This window comes from Phascolarctos cinereus, unplaced genomic scaffold, assembly GCF_003287225.1.
Source record: "Phascolarctos cinereus isolate Bilbo 61053 unplaced genomic scaffold, phaCin_HiC Scaffold_5;HRSCAF=322, whole genome shotgun sequence".
Classification (NCBI taxonomy): domain Eukaryota; kingdom Metazoa; phylum Chordata; class Mammalia; order Diprotodontia; family Phascolarctidae; genus Phascolarctos; species Phascolarctos cinereus.
The window spans coordinates 76,188,377-76,215,453 of record NW_027555958.1 but is presented as its reverse complement, the minus strand read 5'-3'; the positions used below and the strand labels follow the sequence as shown (position 1 = coordinate 76,215,453).

At 36.8% G+C, this 27,077-nt stretch overlaps 1 protein-coding gene across 3 annotated transcripts in view; it reads left to right on the top strand.

Annotated features, from left to right (window-relative positions):
• ABCD3 (ATP binding cassette subfamily D member 3) overlaps positions 1-27,077 on the top strand; it is a 91,931-nt gene that overhangs the window by 62,586 nt on the left and 2,268 nt on the right. For all 3 annotated transcript variants that reach the window (XM_020999359.2, XM_020999363.2, XM_078155006.1), the window contains 15 exons: positions 4,075-4,131; positions 5,839-5,981; positions 8,072-8,141; positions 10,061-10,130; positions 10,233-10,330; positions 10,415-10,506; positions 13,330-13,421; positions 13,504-13,576; positions 13,710-13,773; positions 15,715-15,792; positions 15,887-15,952; positions 16,051-16,140; positions 17,614-17,733; positions 23,240-23,344; positions 25,758-25,814. In XM_020999359.2, the coding sequence (XP_020855018.1) occupies positions 4,075-4,131; positions 5,839-5,981; positions 8,072-8,141; positions 10,061-10,130; positions 10,233-10,330; positions 10,415-10,506; positions 13,330-13,421; positions 13,504-13,576; positions 13,710-13,773; positions 15,715-15,792; positions 15,887-15,952; positions 16,051-16,140; positions 17,614-17,733; positions 23,240-23,344; positions 25,758-25,814 (1,275 nt within the window). The remainder of the gene's footprint in view (positions 1-4,074; positions 4,132-5,838; positions 5,982-8,071; positions 8,142-10,060; positions 10,131-10,232; positions 10,331-10,414; positions 10,507-13,329; positions 13,422-13,503; positions 13,577-13,709; positions 13,774-15,714; positions 15,793-15,886; positions 15,953-16,050; positions 16,141-17,613; positions 17,734-23,239; positions 23,345-25,757; positions 25,815-27,077) is intronic.

Below are 27,077 nucleotides of genomic sequence, written 5' to 3'. Positions count from 1 at the left end.
TTTGCTGGGTAGGTGATTCTTGATTGTAATCCTATCTCCTTTGCCCTCTGGAATATTATATTCCATGCCCTGCAGTCCTTTAATGTAGAAGCTGCTAAATCTTGTGTTATCCTGATTGTGTTTCCACATACTTGAATTGTTTCTTTCTGGCAGCTTGTAATATTTTCTCCTTGACCTGGGAACTCTGGAATTTGGCTACAATATTCCTAGGAGTTTTCCTTTGGGGATCTCTTTCAGGAGGAGATGTGGATTCTTTCAATTTCTATTTTGCCCTCTGGTTCTATCAGGCAGTTTTCCTTGATAATTTCTTGAAAGATGATGTCTAGGCTCTTTTTTTGATCATGGCTTTCAGATAGTCCAATAATTTTTAAATTCTCTCTCCTGGATCTATTTTCCAGGTCAGTTGTTTTTCCAATGAGATGTTTCACATTGTTTTCTAATTTTTCATTCTTTTGGATTTGTTTTACAGTATCTTGATTTCTCATAAAGTCACTGCTTCCAATTGCTCTATTCTAATTTTTAAGGAAGTATTTTCTTCAGTAATCTTTTGGACTTCCTTTTCCATTTGGCCAATTTTTTTTTTAGGGCATTTTTCTCCTCATTGGCTTTTTGGATCTCTTTTGCCATTTGGGTTAGGCTATTTTTTAAGGTGTTATTTTCTTCAGTATTTTTTTGGGTCTCCTTTAGCAAGCTGTTGACTTGTTTTTCATGATTTTCTTGCATCACTCTCATTTCTCTCCCCAGTTTTTCCTCTACTTCTCTTACTTGCTTCTCAAAAATCTCTTTTGAGCTCTTCCAAGGCCTGGGACTGATTCATATTTTTCTTGGAAGCTTTGAATGTAGGAGCTTTGACTTTGTTGTCTTCTTCTGGTTGTATATTTTGATCTTCTTTTTCACCAAAGTAAGGTAATATAGTCTGACTCTTTTTGTGCTGCTTGCCCATGATCCCAGTCAATTACTTGAGTTTTAAACTCTTTGTTAAGGTCTGCTTCCAGTGTGGAGAATGTACTGTCCCAAGCTTCAGGGGTTTGTACAGCTGTTTTCAGAGATACTTGTAGGGACCTATAAATTTTCAATTCTTCCAGGGTAATAAGGGGCGAGGGGTTTGCTCCTTTCTTGGCCTGTGCTCTGGTCTATTAGTGACCACAAGCACTCCTTTCTGTCCTGGAACTGTGAGGAGGGTTTCCTCCTGACAGCCACTACAAGCTCCACCACACCAACGCTCCTCCTCGCCCCAGGACTGCTGTCCAGATCTGTGACCTGGATCCAAGCACAGGCAGAGCAAGAGATTCCTGCCTCAGCACCGGCAAAGAGATCCCTGCAATCCCCCTTTGATCAGCCACTTGATTCCCCCTCAGCCTGTGGGCTGGAAGCTCAGGAGGCAGCTGCCTCCCCGGGGCCATGCTCTAGGGGAACTGGAGCTGAAACCCTGAGCTCCTTTCTCAGCACCGCAGAAACAGACTTTTCCCACTGACCTTCTCAGTTGTCTTTTTCATTCGTGGGTTGAGAAGTCTGGAAACCACCACAGCTGCTGCGATTCAGTCCTCTCAGGCCTGCTCCAGGTTCACTGAGGCCTGTGTGCCCATGCCGAACTGCGCTCCTCTGCCAGCCCGGCACGATACACCTTTCTGATCATTCATCCACGTTGTCTTGGGCTGGAAATTTGCTTTACTCTGTCTTTTTGTGGTTTCTGCTGCTTTAGAATTTGTTTAGAGCCACTTTTTACAGGTATTTGGAGGGGTTTGGGGGAGAGCTCAAGCAAGTCACTGCTTTCACTCTGTCATCTTGGCTCCGCCTCCAAAAACACCATTTTCAAAGAAGGTTTTTTGCCACATATATCTAAAGTACTTTTGCTTCTTATAGATATTTACCTTCCAGGTTAATTCATAAGTTAAATTTTTGGAAGCAGTTTTCTAAACCGTTAAAATTTTGAAATTTAAGTTCTTGGAATTATATGCTTTCCATAAAAGATTATATATTAGCTATATAAAGCTGTTTGCCAGCTTTCTTGGTTTCATTCGTAGAGCTACAACGCAAGTTTAGGACTCAGTTGCCTCATAATTACATTAATGCAGTAATTTCTTTACTGGATCTACTTTCTGTTTAGTCTAATTTTTTGTCTTTCATTTAATGGCAAAAATTATATTTGTTAAAAATATTGTTTAATTATCAATTGATAAGTCATAACTACACAGTTCTCTTCCTAATTTTGCAGTAATGTCTAACTCTGCATCAAATAAAAGATGGGCTTCAAAATCTTCTGCCATTTATTATACAGCTTAATCTCATCTCAGTGACCTACCCTCACTCATCTTCTTTCTAGTCCTAGTCTACCATCTCTCTGAGTAATTTAAAAACTGGTTTGTAATTACCTATGCTCTACTTTCTCTCCATATCTCTCTTTAAACCATATTTCCCTTGTTAGGAATACATCTCTTTAGCAAACTCTGCTCAGGATTTATCTCCCCCAAATCCTTTCTTGAACTGACTTAAAACTTTAGTATTAGAATACACTAATAATTCACCCTTGCCTCCTCTGACCATGTGTATTCTGATATAGTTCATGTATATATGTAATATGTATTATTATGACAGTCTTTATATGTCCTTGTGTATTCTTTAAACATTTGTCACCACTTTGATTATTGTTGGGAATAGTTTTTAGCAGATTGACTAATATAGTCACATGTATCTTTTTTTTTTGGTAATGCATGGGAAAGCAGAATAAATCTTAACTCCTCTTCTGTGACATCCTTTCAGATACTTAAAGTTGCTATCATGTCCTTATATAATTATATAATTTCTCCTCAAATTAAATATCCATTGTAATTTTCAAAATCATATCATATGATTTTGAGATGTTTCCCCATCCTGGTTGCTTATTTCTGCATACCATCCAGCTTATTTACATCCTTTTCCAGTTTGTCTGAACAGGGTTGAGTGTAGTGGGACTCTTCCTTCTCTCTTTCTGGGCATTGTGCCTCTTTTAATGTATTAAAATTTTCCATTAGCTTTTTTTGGTTAAACATTTCACTTTCAGATGAATTGATATCTTGCCATCATTCTTCCATCTTGTACTTGTGAAGTTGATTTTTTGAAGATTCTACATTTATCCGTACTGAATTTAGTCATTTTAGATTCAGCCCAGTGCTCAATTTTGTTAAGACATATTTGAATCCCACTTCTGTCATTTAATATATATTAACTCTCCTCACCAATTTTGCATCAGCTGCTAATTTAATAAGTATACCACCTATGCCTTTATGGAAGTCATTGGTAAAAATATTCAACAGCTTACAGTCAAGCTATTGGTGTAGAGACAGAGGTCACTGGGACAGTATGTGAAAGATTGCCTTTCACGTTGACCATATGTCCATCTGGTGATTCAGCCACTTCTGAATCCACCTAACTATTCTTTTGTCTAGCTCACATCTCTCCAACTTGTCCTCATGAGAGACTGTCAGATACTACCGATACCATGCTAAAATGTAGGTAAACTACCTATAGTTCCTTGATCACTAATCTAGTAACTGTCAGAAAAAGAGATAAGTCCAGTATGGCACAAGCCATACTGGTTCTCTGGTATCACTTTTATGGATATTAGCTAACTATCATTTTAATAATACAATCTAGACCTTAGTAGTATGTCCTGGAAATTTTTCCAGTAAAACTGAGGCAAATAACTTGCTTCAAAATGGCAAGAACGAGGACTAGAATTCAGGACTACAGATTCCTAGACTAAATCATTTCTACCCATTTGGGTCTTATTAATTTATCAAATTGTTTATCATGATAAAAATAATAAATGTGCCTTTTTTTCCCTGTTAGTGGATGTTAACCCTTTGTTCAGTCTTTAATGAACCTTGTTTTATCTTCTCTTATTACATTGTAATTTAAGGACAGGAACTATACATTTCACCATTGTAATTCCTTTTCTTATTATAGTTTTATACATATTAGATTGCTATACATGTTGACAGTTTTACATTGAATGCTAAACGAAAGTAAATATTTTCTCAATTATTCAGCTACTCATCCAGATAATGTGTTCTAATGATAATTTTTATTTTACAGCCATTTTTAGATATAGTTTTGTATATCTTCAAGTTAACAAGTGCAATTGGAGCTCAGGTAAGTTTGAGTTGTAACCTGATATTACTTATTGTATTTTATTATAGATTCTTTAGTGGTCTGAGTAAGCGAATGTACATTTCAGAGTACCTAGATTGCACCCAGGGATTGTAATGTAGTAGTGGTGGAATCCTAGTAATAGCTGCGTGGCCCTGCAGTTATAAAGATCCTTGGATTTAACTTTTAATGCCACAAGACTAGCAGTCAAATATGTGTTCACATTTGAGGGTTATATTAGTAAGAACTGTGAACACAAATGAAAAGCAGCAGCTGTCTTTTCAGAGTAATTTCTGAATAAAGATTTTTGGAAAGATCGTATTGCTATGAGAATTTCAAATGCTGAATTTTTAATATTACTTGTTGAATATTTCCAAATGGCTTTCACAGTCTTTCAGAACATTAAAAACCATTTAGCCTGCCTTTTACCCAGAGGACAACTTACCTTGTATATCCTGGCCTCATTGTTCTTTGTACTGTTTGATAGCATGAACTTTTGAACGTTGAAGAATTTAGCATTAAAGTTTAGCTTTAATTAGCTCAATGTGTAATGGTATTGGGTTACAAGAAAACAATAAACTAATATACTTCATAATGTTTTACTTGTTTGTATTATACTTGTGATCCAAGGAAATGCTGGGAATGAAATCTTGAATCTCATGTAGACTTTGCTTTTTGTTTCTAATGCCTTGCTTTCCCTGGCGACCATATTTAATTTCTTTCTCTTCAGTTTAAGAGAAAGTAGTAGCCATTTTTAGTAGCCATTTAAAATTCTTATTGACATTTAAAATTTTTACATTCTGCATCACCTATATTTCCCACAATGACCAACCCTTATAATAAAAAATGGAAAAAAGGAGAAAAAAAAATCAAAAGTAACCAATATATTGAAAAAATCTGTAGTTATATGTATTTTTCTACATCTGTGATCCCCCACTGTATAAAGAAGTGAGGGGGAGATATTTTCTTTGGGGTCATTGTTTATTATAATTTCAGTTTTCTGTTTTGATTAGTTTATTATTGTTTTCATTTTCATTGTTGTAGTCATTGTGTTGTGTTTTTTTCCTTTTTCTGCTTATTTCATTTTACATCCATTCTTATGTCTTTCCATACTTTCTGTTTTCCTCATATTTATTGTTTCTTGCAGTACAATAATATTCTAATATATTCAAGTAGCACTTTGTTTAGCCATTCCCCAATCATTAGGCAACTTAAAAATTGTTACTGGAGGGGGCAGCTAGGTGGCACAGTGAATAAGAGTTCTGGCCTTGGATTCAGGAGGACCTGAGTTCAAATCCAGCCTCAGACACTTAACACTTACTTGCTGTGTGACCCTGGGCAAGTCACTTAACCCCAATTGCCTCACCAAAAGCAAAAAAACCCCAATTTTGTTACTGGTGACTATACATAAAAACTTTATGTTTATATGATTTTAAGGTAAAAAATGTAAATTTGAATAATACTTAATTTTTTGGATATGGATTATCTATTTAACTTTTAGCATAAACATGGGTAACTCAAAATTTTAGTTGTCAACAAAAATTAACCATTATTATTTTGCCATTATTATTTTCTCCTTTCTACCTAGTCCCAGTAACCACTTTTAAAGTCATTGTAGGTGGTAACTTCAGATTTGTGCAGTAGTTTTCTTCTAGTGAAAATATCATGATTTTTTTTTTTAGTGTTTATATTTTTCCCTGACAATTACAGGGACCGGCTAGTATGATGGCCTATTTGGTTGTCTCAGGCTTTTTCCTGACCCGCCTCAGGAGACCCATTGGTAAGATGACAATAACTGAACAAAAATATGAAGGAGAATATAGATATGTCAATTCTCGGCTCATCACAAACAGGTAAATGGAATTTTTGATTAAAGATATGATAAATGCATCTTTACAAATGTAGTTGGAAAAGAACAAGACCAAAGATGACTGATAAACTGCTTATTGAGAATTTTAAAAAATTTTTTAGCCTGTTACTGAGATTTTAGAGAGCCTTTCAAATTCCCTAGTACTATTTAATGTGTAGTACCCCTGACAGTGACTTCCATATCTTACATAGTTAAAGTTAATTTTCATTTCTTAAGTGATATCAAATTAACAAGCATATATTAAGTGCTTACTATATGCCAAGAGCTATGCTATAAACACTGGGGATATAAATACAAATGAAAATAAAAACAGTCCTAGCCCTCAATGCACTTAAATTATTATGGAGGAAGGCAGCACGTAAAAGGTAGCTGAAAAGGGTCTTGGAGAGTGGGAAGAGGAGGTACCCTGGTGGGGGCATGGTGACGCCAAAAGTCCAGAGAGTCACCAGTGGAGCTAGGAGAGAAATGGAGACTGGCTGGCCTAGGACCTTCTTCAGGATGGAGATTCAGGGAAGAACTAACCAGTGAGATGGAGGGATCTTCCAAGGCATAGTGGCAAAGTCCTTTGCCAAGAAGATTGGTGAATATTTTTCTCATATCTTTTCTTTTAATCCAAGCTTGGTCATTGTAATTTTGAAGTATTTGATTTCAGTTATCTTGTTTTTGATGTTCTTTCCATTCTTAGGATTATATATTAAATTTACTGTTAGTATAATAGTAATACAGTGTTCTAAAGATATACAGATAACAAATTACAATAAAGTCATAGCACTTCAAGGGAAATGTTTTTATGATCTTTTCTTAGCCTGATCCATGATTTACTTTTTTATTTTCAGAATAAAATATCATTTGTAAGATAAATGAAAATTTTTCATAATTTGCTCATAATTTATCCTCTTCTCCCCTCCCCTTCCAAATTCTTTTGACTCTAAATGAGGCATGAGGAAACTACATGAGCATGTAAATCTGCTACAAGTTTTGATAAATTTTATTAATCTTGGAGATTCTAAATCTCATAATGTTCTTTCCTTCTACTTTTCATGATTTTATAAAGTTTCCTTGAAAGTGAAAGATTAATTCAGTTTAGCAAATATTTATTAAAAATTCTGTTTTTGTAAAAGAAAAAGAGGTTGAGTAGGTAGATGATTTGCAAAGTGATTGGTTCTGGTTGTACTAGCAGTTTGTCTCATTTTGAAGAATAAATACTTTTTGGTCTAGGCATAGCGAATAAGTATATATAGATGTATTTACTCATCTAGGGTTGGAGATTGCCTTGCATACCAGAGGAAATAGAAAAGAGAAAAACGTTCTTTTTAAAGGACTACTTCTTAAAATTAGTCTTTTGTTCTGATGTAGACAAAATTAATTTTGGTTAGAGAAGAATCTGCTGGTAGAAGTGATTTAACACAGCTGTATTACCTGTTTTAATGTGGAAAACAATGTATGTGGGTAAAATTTGAAGAAAATATTTTTCTTGACATTATTTCATATGGTGCCTGGACTGAATATCCAAGTAAATTCAGAAACTATGGACACTTCTCTTAGAAACTTAATTCAATATTTAGGTAGTACTGTTTTCTAATCTTAATTAGACTTTGATGAAAATTTATTGCTACTGTCAGCACTCCTTTTTGAAAAGTAAAAAATTTGGTTTAATAATTTGTAATATGTTATTGATGTCCCTGATATAATAAAAGGGGAAAAACAGATTGAGGTGCATTTTAGTGTTGATATTTCATTTGTGACTATTTGAAATAAAGTTAGGCTACCCACAATGAACAGGAACCTGCTTTCATAAACAGGAATCAAGACTTTTGCCGTAATGTTGTACAGATTGTGGATAGGTGGCCTTAGACCATAGTTGTATAGAAATGTGTTATTTTTATGAACAGATAAAAAGGATGAGGTCATTTTTCTCAAAGGTTGATAATGAATTAAGCTGCCAATAATATAATAGTCACATACTGGGTAGGCTCTTCTTAGGCACAAGAGATACATTTGAATTCATTCATACTGTGCTTTCTCTCAGGTTGAGAATATATATTAATACTCTTTTTTTTCCCCCTTTAATAGTGAAGAAATTGCCTTTTACAATGGGAATAAAAAAGAAAAGCAAACAATTCATTCAGTCTTCCGTAAACTGGTAAGAAAAAAAGAAACTATGATTGACTTATTAAAGAAAAATTTTATTACTTTGTAATTAATATATGTTATGACATATGTTGATAGTTCAGTAGATCTGCAGTCATAGGTGTGGCTAGTCCTTTCAGCAATGTAAATTACGATCTTTATATGCCCTCTCATCCTATAAAACTCTTGTCCATGTCCTCCCATAAATTATCCAGTGGTTAGGAATTGGAGATCCACCCAAAATGTTGGGGGTCTTCCTCTAGGAAGCTTGACATTGTGTGAATACAAGTGAAACAGACAGCCACCTCATCAGTTATCCCTTATTCTCTGTACATGACTGGTGTCCCTTTTGCAGGCATACATATTTATGATGATGTATTTTATGCCATTTTTCTCACAGAGACCTTCATTGGTAACGTGTTTACTACCTAGTCTAGCCCATTCTGTACTTCTTTGCTCTTTTGGTAACCTTCACCTTCAGTACTTAAGAGATTGTGGTGTCCCTTGACTCAAAACCACACAGTATCATAGATAGAATATTGTTAAAACTTTGGGCCATTGTTTCAGGGAGGTAGTTTGGAATAATTGAAAGTATTATGCTTTTAATTCCCAGGGCGTTCTAGTCCACTCTGTGGTTCAGTACTTGGATTAGCTCATTTGTCCAGTTACTGATCTGTCCAAAATATAGGTACACACACAGCCACATACAGATATGTGTATGTAGTAGTAGTCAGAAACTTCAGGCATAAAATTGGTGAACACCAGATAGCATGAAAATTGATTATTTTTAACAGAGAGGGAGGCTTAGAGACTATCTTGTCCAAGAGATTCCCCAAAACAGTCTCCCTCAGCCATATATTCAACAAGTAGTCATTCTATTTTTGCCTATGAGGCATCATCCATAGATTTAGAGGTAGAAGGGACCTTAAGTGTCATCCCCCATGACACCCCTTATAAATGAGGAATAGGGAGGTTAAAATAAACTGCCACAGGTCACACAGGTGACAAATTCGGAATTTGAATGCAGGTCTTCTGACTCCAAACTGATGTACTTTCTCCATACTCCCAGGGAATTTCTTTGGCTCTCCATACTTCAAGTATAAAGTTCCCAGAGCAGGGAGATAAGGGAGGAAGAGAAGGAAAAGGAGGAGATGATAATAGGAAAGTAGGTGGGTGAGTTGGGGAGGGGATGCTTCTTGGAAAGATTGGTAGTGGTGGATGGTGGAGCCACCTTCCTGAGCTCCTTCGTATTTGGAGTGAGGTAGGGTGTCAGCACCAGTTTTTTTTGGAGGATCTTGTCAGTGATTCTCTTGCAGTTCTTTTGGATGGAGGGTGAATTGGATCCAGTCATTCTTTCCAGGTCTAAATTTATGATCCTCAGTTCTGTGGCATAGGCATTTTAATTATTTTCTTAGCATAATTCCAAATTGCTTTCCAGAATGGTTAAATCAATTCATAGGTTCCACCAACAGAATATTGGTATGTCTTATAGGCTATAGTCTTCCTGTAGCCCTAACAACATTGATTATTCCCATCTTTTGTCATCTTTGCTGTTTTCCTGAGTGTGAGGTGAACATCCTAGCTGCTTTGATTTGTATTTCTTATTATTAGTGATTTGGAACAATCTTTCATATCATTAATAGTTCATCTGATTCATCTTTTGAAGATTGATCATTTCCCTTGACTAATCCATTGGGAAATAGCTTTCAATCTTAAATATTTGTTAGTTCTTTATGCATCTTGGATATCAGACCCTTGTCAGAGATAGTTGATGCAAGTTTTTCCCCCAGTTTTCAGCTTCCTATCTTATAGTTGAATCGATTTCATTCATCTTTTTTCATATCTGCTTATTCATAGCTTTTTAATATCATCATTTTTAAGACATGGGAAATATTAATAAATATTGTATGTTTCGCTTTTATGTTTGGCCAGGTGGAACACTTACATAATTTCATCTTATTTCGATTCTCCATGGGATTTGTTGATAGCATTATTGCCAAATGTAAGTATTTGTAAGTAATTTTTTTCTGATAGGATGAGATTTTAAAAAGAAGACATCAAGTATTTATTTTTGAACATTTTAAGTATAAATATTATGTTACAGATTTTGCCACTGTGGTTGGTTACCTGGTTGTTAGTCGTCCTTTCCTGGACTTATCACACCCTCGACATCTTAAGAGTACGCATTCAGAACTTTTGGAGGTAAACAGTTTGTGAAATAAGCCAACATAATATCTTACCTAATTAGACAATGAAGGTGAAAATAAACTTTTGTTTCTGCTTAAGGATTACTACCAAAGTGGAAGAATGCTTCTGAGAATGTCTCAAGCTCTGGGCAGAATAGTCTTGGCTGGTCGTGAAATGACCAGATTAGCTGGGTAAGGACTTGGTAATGGACGACAGCAAAAGTCTTTTTTACCTGTATATTGTTGTTGATGACACCTAGGTAATTTATTTAGCAGATATTTGTTGATTGCCAGCACAGGGGGGAATATAAAAATCTATATAAGAAATGGCAGTTCTCTTCAGGAAACTTAGTCTAATGGAGTGTGCAACACGTTTATAGAGATAACTAGGTAAGAGAGATTATGATAAATGCTGTACAAATAATTAAAACAAATTGATATGGAAATTAAAAGGAGAAAGAGATGACTTTCAGGTTGGGGGAATCAAGGTAGGCTGCAAGGTCGAAATGAGGTTTGGGCTTCAGCCTGTAAGAATGCTTGGGATCTCTATAGGTGAAAATGGGCAGGGGTAAGTACTGCTTGCAGAAGCAGCAACCTCAAGAGTGGCCTAGAAGCAGAAAAAGGCAAATCTTCCATGTGCGCAATGAAATACTTAAAACATTGGTTATCCAAGGGCAGATTTTCTTCTACCGATTGCTCTTGCTAGTCTGTTTTCACTCTTGTAACTGGTATCAGTAGTGAATGTTGCTAGGTTATGACAGTTTTTCTCTTCCATTGCAAGGAAAACAACTGTAAGTCGTTTAGTCAGCAAGTATTTATTAGGCACCTAATTCTGTAGCAGGCACAGTGCTAAGTGCTAGGGATGCAAAGAAAGTTAAAAATATCTCCCTGCTCTCAAGGAGCTCACAGTTTAATGGGAAAGAGGAAGTGTTCTAATTTCAGCTCTGCCATTTTCTAGTTACTTTGGGAAGGTCAGTTGTCCTTTCTGAGCCTATGAGTCCTCATAAGTGAAATACAAATGCTAATCCCAGCCCTGCCTATCTAAGAAAACTGTTGTACCAAATATGATACCATGTGAAAACTTTGAAAACTCAAAATCATAAATTATACAAATATATAAACTTCTTGAAAAGAGTGAGGTATATTCACTGCCACAACTTCCTCCCATGCACTCATTTCTTAACTTCTTATGCTCTAGTTGTCATCTCTAATACTGTACTAAATGTTTTCTCGCAGAGGTCACCATTATCCTCACAACCAAATTGGATGTTCTACTAGATTCCGTTTAACTGACTAGTTTACTTACAGACTTTAAGCTTCAATTAAGATAATATTTGTAAAGCACTTAGCAAGACTCTTAATAAATGCTTTTCCTGCACTGCTCCTCTCTCCCTCCTCCCCCCTTTCTTGAGGGCAGGAACTATGTCATGTCTGAACTTTAGATTGTTAACAAGACCTAGCACAGTAGTCAGTCAGTCAACAAACATTCATGAAACACATACTTTATTCCAGGCACTGCTAAGCAGTGGGAATACAAATACAAGCAAAAAGAAAAACAATCCCTGCCCTTGAGGAGCTTTCATTCTAAAGGAGGAGACAGCACATAAAATGAAGCTGAAAGTGGGCAGGGAGGAAGGTATCTGGCATGATGGAGAAATCTGGAGGAGTGTAACCTGGTGGGAAATGAAGAAATGGCCGGTCTGGGCACCCTCTTTAAATGGAAGAGTCAGAAGGAGGGCCCCAGAGGCAGAGGGTAGTGGAAGAATAGGTATCTGGGAACTCATAGAGAAGTCCAGTTAGCTGAGAAATGAGGAGACACCGCTCCATATATAATCACTTAATCATCATTGTGTTGTTTTGTTGTGACTATTTTAATAGTTATATCTGTAAAATGTTGTCTTTAGAGTATTTCACTCTGTTAACCACAATTAGGCTGTGTAGTTCCGTGAAAAGAAGTCAGAATTGAGAGTCAGGGGACGTAGGGCTGAGTCCTGGCTCTCTGTCACTTTCTACCTCTGTGTATTGCCTCAGGTCATTCACTTCTCTCTAAGCTTTAGTCTCCCCATATCTAAAGTTATGGAGTTGGCTCAGCCGGCCTCTGAGGCCCCTTTCCACTTGAACTCTGTGTGCCTTTGATGACTGTTCTTTCCTTTGACTCCTTGTGCTCCCTTGGATTCCTTGACACCTCGGTGGCCTGATTCTTTTTGTTTAGGAATAAATCATTTCCTCTTTCATTTGCTATCTCTAGAGGCAGTGCTTTTTCTGCTAGTCAGCCATCTAGCATGTATTATGTGCTTATTATGTGCCAGGAACAGTACCAAGCACTAGGGATACAAAGAAAGATTAAAAACAGTCTCTCCTCTCATGGAACTTAGAGTCTGATGGGGGAGTCTGCACACATGCAGACAGCTGTGTACAAACAACACGCACACGTACGTGCACACCCACACACATCTACATACAGGATAAATTGGGAGTAGTTTGACAAAGAAGATGCTAAGATTAACAACTGGGAAAGTCTTCTTGCCTTTGGTAAAACTTTAGCTGACACTTAAAGGAAACAATGAATCCAGGAGATGGAAGATGAGGAAGGACCGAAGCAACCATTGTTTAGGACAGTGGGGCCCTAGACAGTAGTTTCTGGTGTTGAGAAAGGTTAAGGCACCAGGAGCCTTATCTCTGATTCTGGTGGCAAGGCATGTGGGAGAAGATGGTGAGAGAATGAAGTGAATTACAGGATCAGAAACCTCACAGACCACGTCAGAAATGAGTGAATTGAGGCTCAGTTGGTTAAATAGCTTGCCAAAGGTCACGTAGGTGTAACAAAAGCTGAGATGCTCTGCCTGTAGAATCATGGCTTTTTATATAACCATACTGATTTGATACTTTTAGTTTTTAATTTTTTTTCTTTTGCTCCAATTCATAAACTTAAATTATTTTTATGAAAATGTACAAAGCTTCATGGAACTATACAAATCCAAAAATGTGATGATGTTTCTTTAATTTTTGGAAAAGTTTCACAGCTCGGATTACAGAATTAATGCAAGTACTGAAGGACTTGAATAATGGCAAATATGAACGCACAATGGTATCTCAGCAAGAGAAAGGTAAATAAAAATTAGTTCATTTATACAATTTCATATAATTAAAGATCCATCATTAACCTTTGATACTTACTTGTCATTTAAGGTACTGAAGGAGCTCAAGTCATTCCCTTGATCCCTGGTGTAGGAGAAATCATCAATTTAGATAATGTTATTAAGTATGTACAAAAAACTAAACATTATAGAGCTTTTATTGGCGCTTTTACATCATGAACTTTATAATGCCCTCCTTTCTTATGTACTTTAATGTGTTTAATACGAAGTTTTCTTGTGTGTGAATTTTCTTTGTAGGTTTGATCATGTTCCTTTAGCAACACCAAATGGAGATATCTTGATTCGTGATCTTAACTTTGAAGTAAGTTTTTATACTATCATATATAAAACAAAACCACTTAAAATATGAACTAGAAGATAAATATGAAAATTTATTATTTGGTTCCATCTCAGACACATGATGAGGTCCTGGGCGAGTCTTTCAACTTACTGAAATATCATAGTTTTAAGATATAATTTTGCTAAAATTCTATCAGACAGCTAGTTCTAACCTTTTATTAATAACATTCTTTGTTTTGACTCCAAAGATTGGAATGATGGCAAAGCTGCACTATAAATAATTTGTCACGAAGGTCACATGATATCCAATGCCAACTTCATTTTAATAGTGAATTTTATTTTCTCTCTGTCAGCTAAATGGGAAGAACACTGATTCTTTGTTGTTTCTAAATTTGTTGTGTTTATTTGCAAAATTATAATAGGTTAATAGGGCAGACTATTTTTTTTTCAGATTTTATTAGTTTATTTATTTTTAGTTTTCAACATTCAGTTCCACAAAATTTTGAGTTCCAAGTTTTCTCCCCATATTGTCCCTCCCCTCACCCCAAGATGCTGTGCATTCTGAATACTCCTTCCCCTAATCTGCCCTCCCCTTTTATCTCCCCCCACCTTATCCAACCTTCTCCTTCAGTTTTCCTGTAGGGCAGGATAGATTTCTATACCCCATTGCCTGTATATCCTATTTCCCAGTTGCATGTGAAAACAATTTTTAACATTTGTTTTTAAAACTTTGGGTTCCAAATTTTCTCCCTCCTTCCCCACCCACCCTCATTGAGAAGGCAAGCAACTCGATACTGGTTATACGTGTGTAGTCATGCAAAACACTTCCATGATGGTCATGTTGTGAAAAACTAGGTATATTTTCCCTTCATCCTATCCCACCCCCCATTTATTACATCCTCTCTTTTGACCCTGTCCCTCCTCAGAAGTGTTTGCTTCTGATTACCCTTCCCCCAGTCTGCCCACCTCTCTCTCTTGTCCCCTTCCCTAGGGCAGGCTATTTTAAGGGTTACTTTTTGCTTTATTTACATGAGCATTTTTATGTTTAATTATAGAGAAAGTGTGTCTCATCGTTACATAGATTTTTTTGTAGGAACATTAAATATAGTTTGGAATCTTGTACCAAAGGTGTACGACTATTTGGAGTCAGAGAACCTGGGCTCAGATTCCAACTCTGCTTTCATGTAGAGTACTTAGATGACCTTAGATCATAAGCCGCTTTCTTTTCCTGAGCTACTTTCCTCATCTCTAAAATGAGGTAGTTGGAGTAGAGGTCCTATAAACCCCCTTCCAGCTCTAAATCTCGTTGTTTCAGTTGGGGAAGTATTGAAGATTGTTGTCTGACCCTGGTGTAAGTAGTATTCTTCCTTAAGAAATCCAAGCAGAAAGTGCAGTGCTCTTCTTGCCAGCTGAGGGCTGCTCAAAGAGGCAGCTAGAAGCGTGGGCACTCACGAACGGATCCAAACAGAGAAGCGCAGCTCGTGAGAGAGGCCCGGAGTCTGCGTTTGTTTACTGAGGACGAGGGCAATGAGAACCTGGACTCGATTCTGTCTGAGGATAGAGAGATGGGACAAGAGCCTGTGGTCTAGAATTGGACAAAGAAAAGAGGAGCAGTGGAATGGAATCAGATGTCACCAGGTTGTTTTGAGGAGCAAATGAAAGAATATATGTGAAATTCTTTGTAAACCTCAAAGCCCTGGTATGAATGTTCTCTGTTATCTTTAAAGAGATCCCTAGCATGGAGCACACTCTTTAATACTCTCTTTTTTGTAAAGAGGGGAAAAGGAAGTGAAGAAGATGAGGTGGAAGAAATCCATAATTAGCCGTCATAATTGGATATGAATGGGATAAACTTATCCTCTTCACTCAGTAGTAGCTTAAAATTCAGCAATAAATAAACATTATCGAATGACAATTATATTTTTGTGGCAATGTAGTGACATCCCCCTAATTTGTATTTTAGGTTCGATCTGGAGCAAATGTTTTGATTTGTGGTCCAAATGGATGTGGAAAAAGTTCACTTTTTCGTGTTCTTGGTGAAGTAAGTTCAATTTAAGTTCAGAATGTACAGTTTTACCTTGTATTGCCAAACTATCAGAGTAAGTCTGAAATTTTTTTTCTCCTTTCTTTTTCAGCTGTGGCCTCTCTTTGGTGGGCGTCTGACTAAACCTGAAAGAGGAAAACTGTTTTATGTGCCCCAGGTGAGACCCTGTTAGAGTTATTTCATAGTCTATTGTTTGAAGAGCTTTTAAAAAATCACTGTCTCATTTCTGTTGACCTTTTCTTTGTCGTAAACCAGAGACCTTATATGACGCTTGGAACACTTCGAGACCAAGTGATTTATCCAGATGGGAAAGAGGACCAGAAAAGGAAGGGGATATCTGATCAGGTAAGAGCGTGTTTATAGCCTAGTCCTGCTTAAAACATCATCTTACAGATTCTTTGTCTCATTTGGCTGATTGCTTCAATAACGCTGAGGTTAGAGTATTCAGTAGGGCAAAAATTTGAGTACATGAAAATCTCTGCTTTATTCTTTTCAGTTTTGGTATCAAGTTGTTCATTCCAGTTTGTCATCTCTGTCATTCAACAAGCTTCTTATCCAAAAAAGTGACCATTTCATACTTTAATATCTCGGACTTAACTCTGAAATTGTTTAACCGTTCTAGAAATGTTATTGCTTCTTGTTTTCTCATTACCCCTACTCTTCATTTAACTGTGCACAGTAGCATTACATTCTTCTATAAGCTGCTTAACATGTTATTTTATTTTTTTTAGTTTTTAACATTCACTTCCTTAAGATTTTGAGTTTTAAATTTTCTTCCCTTCCCACTACCCCCCCTCAAGATGGCATGCAATCTGATATAGGCTCTACTTATGCATTCATATTAAACGTATTTTCCCATTAGTCATGATGTAAAGAACAATTAGAACTAATGGGAGGAACCATGAGGATGAAGCAGTAAAACAAAACAACAAAGGAAAAGGAGAGCAAATAGTATGCTTCCATCTGCATTTAGACTCCATAGTTCTTTCTCTGGATGTGGATAGCAATTTCCATCTTGAATATTTTGGAATAGTCTTCAGTCCTTGCATTGCTGAGAAGAGCTAAGTCTGTCAAAGTCAGTCATCCCACATTTCACTCTGTATCACTTCATTTAAGTTTTTCCAGGTTTTTTTGAAGTCTGCTTGCTCATCATTTCTTATAGCACAATAGTATTCCATTACATTCATATACCACAACTTGTTCAGCCATTCCCTAATTGATGGGCATCCCCTCAATTTCTAGTTCTTTGCCACCACAAAACCAACTACTATGAATATTTTTGTACGTGTGGGTCCTTTTCCCATTTTTATGATCTTTTTGGGATATAGCCCTAGAAGTGGTATTACTGGGTCAAAGGGTATGCATAATTTTATAGCCCTTTGGGCATAGTTCCAAATTGCTCTCCAAAATGGTTGGATCATTTCCCAACTCCACCAACAGTGCATTAGTGTTCCAATTTTCCTACTTCTTCTCCAACATGCTTAACATATTTTTGATGTGATAAATATTAGATAAATTGAAAATATTCTTTAAAAAAAAAACCAACTTGTGGATATCTTTGGCAATAGAAGAGTGTTCCTATTCTGTTCTTTAAAAGGGGAAAGATGGGGGGCAACTAGATGACGTAGTGGATAGAGCACAAGCCCTGGATTCAGGAGGACCTGAGTTCAAATCCAGCCTCAGACACATAACACATACTAGCTGTGTGACCCTGGGCAAGTCACTTAACCCCACTGCCTAGCCAAAAGAAAAAAAAACCCAAAAAAATAAAAGGACAAAGATGAAGTAGGCCTTAATCTGTAATAATTTTGCTCACAGGTGCTGAAGGAATACTTAGATAATGTCCAGTTGGGTCACATCTTGGAACGGGAAGGAGGCTGGGACAGTGTTCAGGACTGGATGGATGTACTCAGTGGTGGAGAAAAACAAAGAATGGCGGTATGTCTGTCTTCCAGAAAATATTGAATGAATACTTACCTATTCACTGAAAGTCACTCTTGTATAGACTAGTATTTTTATGATCAAGAATGTAAATTTTGTTTTAAGTTTTTAGGAAATTGTTTTTTACATTAATATACTTAGGAATATAAGATGACTGATGCCTGTTAATGAATAGTATGTACTTCACATGTTTGATCGGACAAAAAGAGAAACAGCAGCCCTTGAGGCTGGCACCTTGCAGGATCACTTTCTAAAAATGTTGTCAGAGGAGTTTGGCGTTAGGCTAGGTGTATACAATTATGGTGATATAACAGCCAGAATGAAAATTAATCACCTTCTTTTTCTGATTCCTTATTTTCCTTCGATCTGATGCTTGTTCTCTGACCCTTTTCCTACTCTTTCAAACTTCATTTTTTTCCTGAGTCCTATTGTTTCTGAATCTAATCTAGTACTCTACAATGACATAAAATTTTTCAAAGCCCATCCTAAATAGAGGTGTTATGTCTTAGTGGACAAAGGATGGGCTTTGCAGTAAGGAAGATTTGAGTTCAAATCCTCTCATTGACACAACTAGCTGTGACACTTAGCTTCTCAATGCCCCAGGGAATTCTCTTATAGAAGATAAAGCTGCAGATCTTCATATTTGGAAGGAGCTTCCACACGCCAATGAAATCACAGGTCTGAAACAAAGCCTCATCCTCCCCCCGCCCCACACAGAAGTGTTTGAATTTTTGATACTTAAAATCAAAAGTAAAAGAATCTGATACAATCTGTGCAGAATTTGGTGGATTCTTTTTTTTTAAAAGTATATAAAGTCCCAGTATAATAATGGTAAGTCAGATAAGCTTGACTTTTACCAAATGTGAATATATTATGATTAATGGTTTGGTGAGTCTGTTAAGATGGAGATAGATTTTAAATCAATGGCAAACTCCCATTTACATATACCAGAATTTGAGCACCTAGTTTAGAGTAGAGAGAGCAATAGCTGGAAGGATATAGAAAGAAAGCATATTTTGACCCAGTAAATGACTCAGCGTGCATTTCTGAAGTTCCTACTCTGTGCTGATCATGGCTGTGCTAAGGATACAAAGAGAGCATAGCAGCCTGTGAACATGTACAAGGGGGCTCAGGAAGTGCCTCGTGGAGGAGGTTCTGAGAGTCTGCCTTGTGTGTTTGTGAGGAACAGGACTGCTGGTGGATTGGTTGTACCAAAAAGTAAAGTACAGGCAACTTGGGGCTTTAAATGGCAAACAGAAGAGAAGGGAGAAGAGAATAAACATTTGTAAAACATCTTCTGTGCTAAGCACTTTACAAGTATTCTCTTTTGATCCTCACAACAACTCTGTGAGGTATAGGGGCTGTTATTATCCCCATTTTACAGATGAGGAAACTGAGGCAGGCAGGTCAAGTAACTTGTCCAGGTTCACATAGCTGTAAATATCTGAGGGCGGATTTGAACTTAGGTGTTCCTAACTCCAGGCCCAATTCTTGATCCACTGTGCCACCTAGCTGCTTCATAATAGTATCTGGTATTTATATATCACTTTACAAATATCTCAGGTTACCATCTCATAACCCTGGGAGGTAGGTAAAATTATTATCCCCATTTTACAGATGAAGAAACTGAAGTAGAGATCAAGTGACTTGCCCAGGTTTACATAGTATCTGAAGGCATATTTGAACTCCAGGCGTTCCTGACTCCAGGTCCAGCACTATCTACTGTGCCAAATCCTAGAGGCAATAAGGTGTTATTGGAGCTTATTGAGAAGGTGAATGAAATGGTCAGCCTGTGTTTTAGGACTATCACTTTTTCAGTTGTCTGGGCTATAGATTTGAGAGGAGAGAGACTTGAGGCAGAGATCCAATTAAAAAGCTGTTTGATAATCCAGCAAGACCTGATGAGGGCCTGAACGAGAGGAGTGGCTTGTGTGAGCAGAGAGAAGGGAACGGATTAGAGAGATGCTGTGGAGGTAAAAGAGTTGGCAAGTGAATGGGTATGTGAGATGAAGGAGAGTAGGGAGTCAAAGGTAACTGAGGTTGTGAACCCTGGGTACCTGGAAAAGGAAACTACCCTATTTTTTATCACCATTATCCATCTATTATTTACCATGCCTACCTACAACTCTGTTCTCCTTTTTTGTATATCCCAATTTCCTGATCATATGTGATGAGTTCATTTGCCCTTCCCCCAAAAGAAGATGGTCTGTTCAAGTTATAATCTGAACCTATGATGTGGTATGTGCCTATCTAATAAAACATGAGCAAATTAATTGTTTTTGATTTCTGATTAGCATGATAGGTCATATAGATGAGAAGACAGGCAAGTATTAGCAACTAAAAGTGGTAGCTTATTTGAGGGATATCTTTGGGATTATTAGGTTTAGCAAAAAGAAGTCTGAAATTTTTGTTTTAAAGGTGACTTCGTGCATATAAAAGCAAATTAAAATTGTCATGAATGATGTTGCACAGCTAGGTGGTGCAGTGGATAGAGTACCAAACCTGGCATCAGGCAGACTCATCTCCCTGAGTTCAAATCTGCCCTCGGATACTTACTAGCTGTGTGACCCTGGGCAAGTCACTTAACCCTGGTTGCCTCAGTTTCCTCATCTGTAAAACGAGCTGGAGAAGGCAATGGCAAACCACTCCAGTATCTTTGCTCAGAAAATCCCAAATGAAGTTATGAAGACTCAGACACAACTGAAAAATGACCGAACAACAACAACAACATGAGTAATGTTAAAGAAAATGAAATGCAGAAAATCCAGGCTGTGAAAAGTTGAGAATAGAAACCAAGAACTACGTATCTGCTAACATAAATATATTTTATATTTGGGCAGGGGTGAGATATTTTATTTCCTTTAGAATCTTACTTAGAGTTGAAAGAGGTCAGTTTGAGACTAGGAAGACCCAGTCTTCTAGGGGAAAAAAGGCTGTCTCTGTGACATCTTTTGTCTAAAAGGCAGCTAGCTTTGTCACATGACCAGTAAGATGGAGAGCTAGATATTTTCCTCTACTCCTCATTAACTCTCAGAAACCTCAAAAGAAGAATTATGTTCCAGAGTTAGAACAATTACAACTGAATTCACAAGTCAAGAAAGAAATCAAGGTGCCATACAAGTAACAGCCTAATCTCTATCATTCATTCAGTACCCTTCTTTCCCCTTCCCACTGGCCTCCACCACTTAGAGAGCAGAAACCAACTCACACACTTCTGTGTTGGGACCTACTCAGGTATTTCTCTCCTGCAGCAGTATCTGCTGGCACACTGCCCTCATCCCCTCCCCTTCACGTGGGCATTGTTGCAAAAAGCAGCAGACTTCAACCCTGCCCAGCCCAGTCTAGAGAAGGAAAGGACTAAGAAGGGGATAGATACCATGATTTTCTTGGAGTAGCACCTTGGTTAAGGAATCCTATGGTGGCAGAAACTCTTTCAGAATACCTAGTCCATCCTCCTCCAAGCCTGAAAATAAGTGGCATATACTCAGCGGAGAACTAAAGATAGAAGGGATTGAACAGTGGGCCATGGTATGGGGCTGCAGTAGACCTGATAGAAAGGACACTGCCGCCTAACTGGAGCCAGGCCTTTCCTCCCAGAAGTGGCTTAGAGTGGGAACAAAGGCCGGTAGAAAGGGAATTCCTTACAGTGGGAGGAAGCTGAGACAACTTTAAGGTTCATCCCCAAAGGTAAACCCACTGTCAAAGAGGAAATGCAGCAAGGCAATATAAAGGGGAAAAACACTAAAAAAGAATCCGCCAAAGATCTCAAAAGGAAGAAACACAAAACAGTGTGGGTTCCCCAGATTATGTGGAACTACAAATGGAAGACATGTGATGGTTCAGTAGACACATCAAAACCTCGAGAGAAGGCGTTGAGGGAACAAATGGCAGAACTTATTAGAGGAGTAGAGAAACATGAATCCACAGTAGAGTCTCTCCAAAGAAGTGAAAGAGAGAACAACAGATTAGAAACACAAATCCAGAAATATAGTAAAGGAAATGTCTAATGGACAATTGGTAAGGTCAGGTTGAAGGTTGAGGGAGATAGTGTCAGTCAGTCATCAAGGATTTATTAAGTGCATGCTGTGTCCCAGGAGTGTTAGAAATCAGGCCTGCCCTCACATAGGTGATAGTCCAGTGGGAGACACAGCATGGAAATGACTCTGTGCAGACAGATATGTATACAGGGTAAATTGAGGGTACTAAAAAGAGGCAAATAATTAGCATTAAGGGGAATTGGGAAAGGCTTCTTGAAAAGGATGGAATTTTAGATAGAACTTGAAGGAAACGAAGGAAGCCATGATGGAGATAAAGGATAAGCATTCCAGGAATGGAGGACAGCCAGTGAAAATGCCCAGAGTTAGGAGACAGTGTCTTGTGTGAGACATGGCAAGAAGGCTAGTGTTACTGGGAATCATCTCCAGAAAGATGACAGTAAAATGCTTTGTGACCCTTAAAGCGCTGTAAGTGTGAGCTGTGATAACAGAGTTTTCCTTTATATTGAGCCAGCATGTACCTACCTGTCACTTCTCTTCATTGTCCCCAGCTCTGTGCTCAGCAGCAGTGAGAAGATCCCTTTTCTGTGTGAGAAGACATAAACCCAGCAATTACTCTTCCCGTTTACCGCCTCAGTCCCCAATTCACAGAGTGTTGTAGGTAGAAGGGAGTTTGGAGACCATCCGATCTAACCCATACCAGAAGCAAAGTGCCCCCTACAGCATGGCCAGCCAAGTCATTGACTTTTTCACGAAGATGCCCAGTGAGAGGAAAGCCACTTCTTCCCAAGGCAGCCTGTTCTGCTTTGGGAAAGTTCTAATTTTTAGGATATTTTTCCTTATATAGAAGCTAAAAATATCTCTTCACAGACTTCCTTTCACACATTGAAGTAGTGGTGGCTGACGTTTACATAGCATTGTAAAGTATCTAAAGTTTTTTACATGCATGATCTCATTTAAATCTCATAACAGGGCTGTGAAGTATAAGTGCTTCAGGTTTTCTTATCCCCATTTTACAGATGAGGAAACTAAGGACTAAAGTCTTTAAAACATGTTCAGAGCAGATTAAACATATCCACTGTAATAATATAATCATTATTTGTAAAGTGATTATCTTCATGATAAATGCAAAGGTAAAAACTTCCACTGGTATCATCGTAAATTTTAAATTATTTAAGCCCAAATTGAGATTTTAATGTACTTTTATAAGTGCTCTGTATATGAATATTTGAAAAAATGTGCATTTGCCCCTTTAAAAAGGGCTCTTCAGTTGCTCAGGTTAAGTAATAAAATACTACTTTTAAAAATATTCATCTTCAGTGCCTCAGCTCCTATCTTTAATTCCTGGAAACAACATTTTTTTGGTATAGCTTACAAATATGTATTACTATTGTGTCTTTTAAAGAATAATTACATTTAAATAACTTAGACTAAATGTACTTTGTACTGTTGTATTTTAGATGACTATTTTGACTCTTTTCTTATAATATTTTTGTTTCCTATTTCAGATGGCAAGATTATTTTACCATAAACCCCAGTTTGCCATTTTAGATGAATGTACTAGTGCTGTTAGTGTTGATGTAGAAGGCTACATTTACAGTCATTGCCGGAAGGTAAGAGTCAGAGGATTCTTTTTTTTAAATTTTGAGTTCCAAATTCTCTCCCTCCTCCCTACCCTTCTGTTACCCCTTGAGAAGGAAAAAAAGAAACATAAAGTCAAAAAGGGGGCACTTCAATCTGCACTCATTGGTTATTAATTCTCTCGCTGGAGGTGGATAGTATTTTTCGTTATGGGTCCTTTGGAATTGTCTTGGATCATTGTGTGAACAGAGTAGATAAGTTTTTCATAGTTAAATATTGGTACGATATTGTTATATATACAGTGTTCTGGTTCTGCTCACTTCACTTTGCATCAGTTCATGTAAGACTTCCCATGTCTTTGTAAAACTAGCCTGCTCTTCATTTCTTATAGCACAGTAGTATTCTATCACATACCATAACTTGTTCAGCCATTCCCCAATTGATGCGTATCCCCTCAATTTCCAATTCTTTGCTACCACAAAAAGAACTTCAGTAAATATTTTTGTGCATAGTTCCTTATCTCTTTTCTTCGATCTCTTTGGAATACAGACCTAGTAGTGGTATTGCTGGGTAAAAGGGTATGCACAGTTTGAAAGCCCTTTGGGCGTAGCTCCAAAAGATTCTCCAGAGTGGCTGGATCAGTTCACAGCTCTAGTGGTAGTACATTAGAGCCCATATTATTCCATATTCCTTCTAGCATTTCTTATTTTCTTTTTCTGTCATGTTAGCCAGTCTCATAGGTGTGAGGTGGCATCTCAGAGTTGTTTTAATTTGCATTTTTCTGATCAGTAGTGATTTAGAGCATTTTTTCATGTGATAATAGATAGCTTTGATTTCTTCTGAAAACTGCCTATTTATATCCTTTGATCACTTATCAACTCGAGAATGGCTCTTATTTTTATAAACTTGGCTCAGTTCCCTATATATTTGAGAAATGAGTCCTTTATCAGAGAAATTTGCTATAGAACTTTTCCCCCAGTAGCCTCATTTCTTTCTGATTTTGGCTGCAATAGTTTTCTTTGTGCAAACCCTTAATTTCATGTAATCAAAATTATCCATTTTACTTCCCATGATCCCCTCTATCTCATGTTTGGTCATAAACTCTTCCCTAATGCATAGATATGACAGGTAAAATTTTCCACGTTCCCCTGTCTTACTTGTGATATTATCCTTTATGTCTAAATGATTTATCCATTTCATTCTTATCTTGGTATACAGTGTGTGATGTTGATCTGTGTCTAGTTTCTGCCAAACTGCCTTCCAATTTTCCCAGCAGTTTTTGTCAAATAGTGACTTTTTACTCCCAAAGGTTGGGTTTGTCACACAATAGATTTTCTGTGATCATTTATTACTATCTACATAATCTATTTACAAGATTATTTTCATGATCACCACTTTGTAATATAGTTTGAAATCTGGTACTGCTAGGGCTTCCTTCCGTCACATTTTTTTTTCATCAGTTCCCTTGATGTTCTTGATCTTTTGTTGTTTCAGATAAATTATGTGATATTTTTTAGAGCTCTATATAGCGGTAATAGCTTTCATACTCATTTGTATATTATTACACTGAACTGAGAAATCTAATCAGATGTATTTTCAAACCTAATGATAAGGCTTGATCAGTAGCAGAAATTTCTATTGATGAAAATAGCTATCAAAATATCTAAACAAAATAACTGGTTTCGAAGTTTACTTTTCAGGGAAAGTAATTTATTGGATCTTCTGAAATGTGATTGAAAGAACTTAGTGCACTTAGTAGATTAAGACCTGACACTTTAGGACTTCTTATCTGATCTTAGATTTTATCTGTACCACCTGAAGCTTTCTTCACTTTTAGCCAACAGTCCGAGAAGTATAGTGGACTGAGAAGAGCGTGGGATTGTGTGTACATCTGAAGACTTAAGTTCAAGTCCTGGCTCCAGCCCTTACTGGCTCTGTGACTTGGAATAAATCACTTTACTTCCCTGGTCCTGTTTTCTCATTTGTTAAATGGGAGTAATAGTGTTTGTGTCACTTAATCACAAGATTCTTTTGAGGAAAGAATTTTATAAATCATGAAGACCTACATCAGTATGAATGTTGGTAATTATTGCAGTGGCTATGTTGTCATTACAACAGTGGAACTGGAAAGAGATCTAGAAGTTGTCTGATCCAGGGATGGGGAACCTGCAGCCTCTATGCCACATGTGGCCCTCTAGGACCTCAAGTGTGGCCCTTTGAATCCAGACTTCACAGAACAAAGCCCCTTAATAAAAGGATTTGTTCTGTCAAACTTGAACTCAGTCAGAAGGCCACACCCAAGGATCTCCACATCACACATTTAGTGGCAGAACTGTCATTAGAATTTAGGGCTTACACTTTAAAAATTCAGACTCTGTGCTGATGCTAGTTTATTAATGAAGTTGTATCATTTTTAAATACATAAATTATTTTTCTTGATTTTAGGTTGGTATCACTCTTTTCACTGTATCTCATAGAAAATCCCTCTGGAAACACCATGAGGTTCGTATTTTTTGTTTTTAGCTCGCCTTGAAATTTTATTGTTTCCAAATAAAAATGGTTTCAGATATTTTGAGTTATTTCATCTTTCTCATTCTTTTAATATGTTCTATAAAATTCCTTGGAAAATGGTCATTTTGTTAATATTTATTAAATGCTGTGAATTTTTTTTAGTGATCTTGTGTTTTTAAAAACACAGTTACCCAAAAGATATGTACAATCCCAAATTACTTTCTTTGTGGAAACTTAGAGTTCATATTATGTGTAAGTCACTGTGCTAGGAGATGGGGGTATCATGACAAAAATGAAACAGCTCCTCTCCTCAAGGAACTTGTATCCTATTGGAGGTGTAGAACCCCACAACAGACTAGTGTGAAGTTTATATGAAGCTATAAATGGATTTTTTGTAATTTCTAATTTAATAGTGATTCTAACGCCTATAGGAATGTGGCTAAATACAGCCCTTCTTATTATCTGGTTTTGAGAAAAGAGATGGACTATTAAATAGGAATTTGGGGAAGGTTTTGTTTTCATAGTTATGAAAAGATGTTGATTGCTGTCTCCTGCTTTTTTTCATTGCACTGTAAAAAGTTTCTGAGTAGAATGATTAAAGTGTGATCTTTATTGTATAAAGTTATGTAATATTGTAGTGAGGTCAGCATGTTGTGTTTCATTTGTCTCTGTGCTAGAGTGAAGTCGTTGGTATGTTAGAGTAGAGCATCAGTGGTCCCTGTCGCCAGAAATGCACCTGAAACTCTAAAAAAGTTAATTAATTTGAATTCACTTATATTTTAAGATTAATTTATGTTACATATTACTTTTAGGATAAGAGGGAGCTATGGAAAAATGAAACAATTATTGAGCACTTGATAGGAGCAGGTCTCCTGCATTAACTGTGAAAGACACAAAGAAATATATCATCTACCTGGCAAGATAAGATGCATAAATGTGAAAAATTAACTAAAAATTACTTCAGAAATATTGGAAATAATTGCTGAATGTCCCTAGTTTAGACCTTTAAAGAGAGAAAGCCTCAAAGTGTTCTTTTTGAAGTTATTGGTACTGGAATACAGTTATCTTGGCCTAATTAAGCTAAAGATTAGCTTTTAAAAATAATTTCTAATACATATGGATTTTATAAAGCCTATTTTTTCTTGAATAGAGATAACTGTTCAAGTCAAAGTTTCTGTAAAATATACCCAAACATTTGTGTATATCTACAGCTTATAAATATTCTAAGCAATTAAAAACTTTCTTAAATTTTTT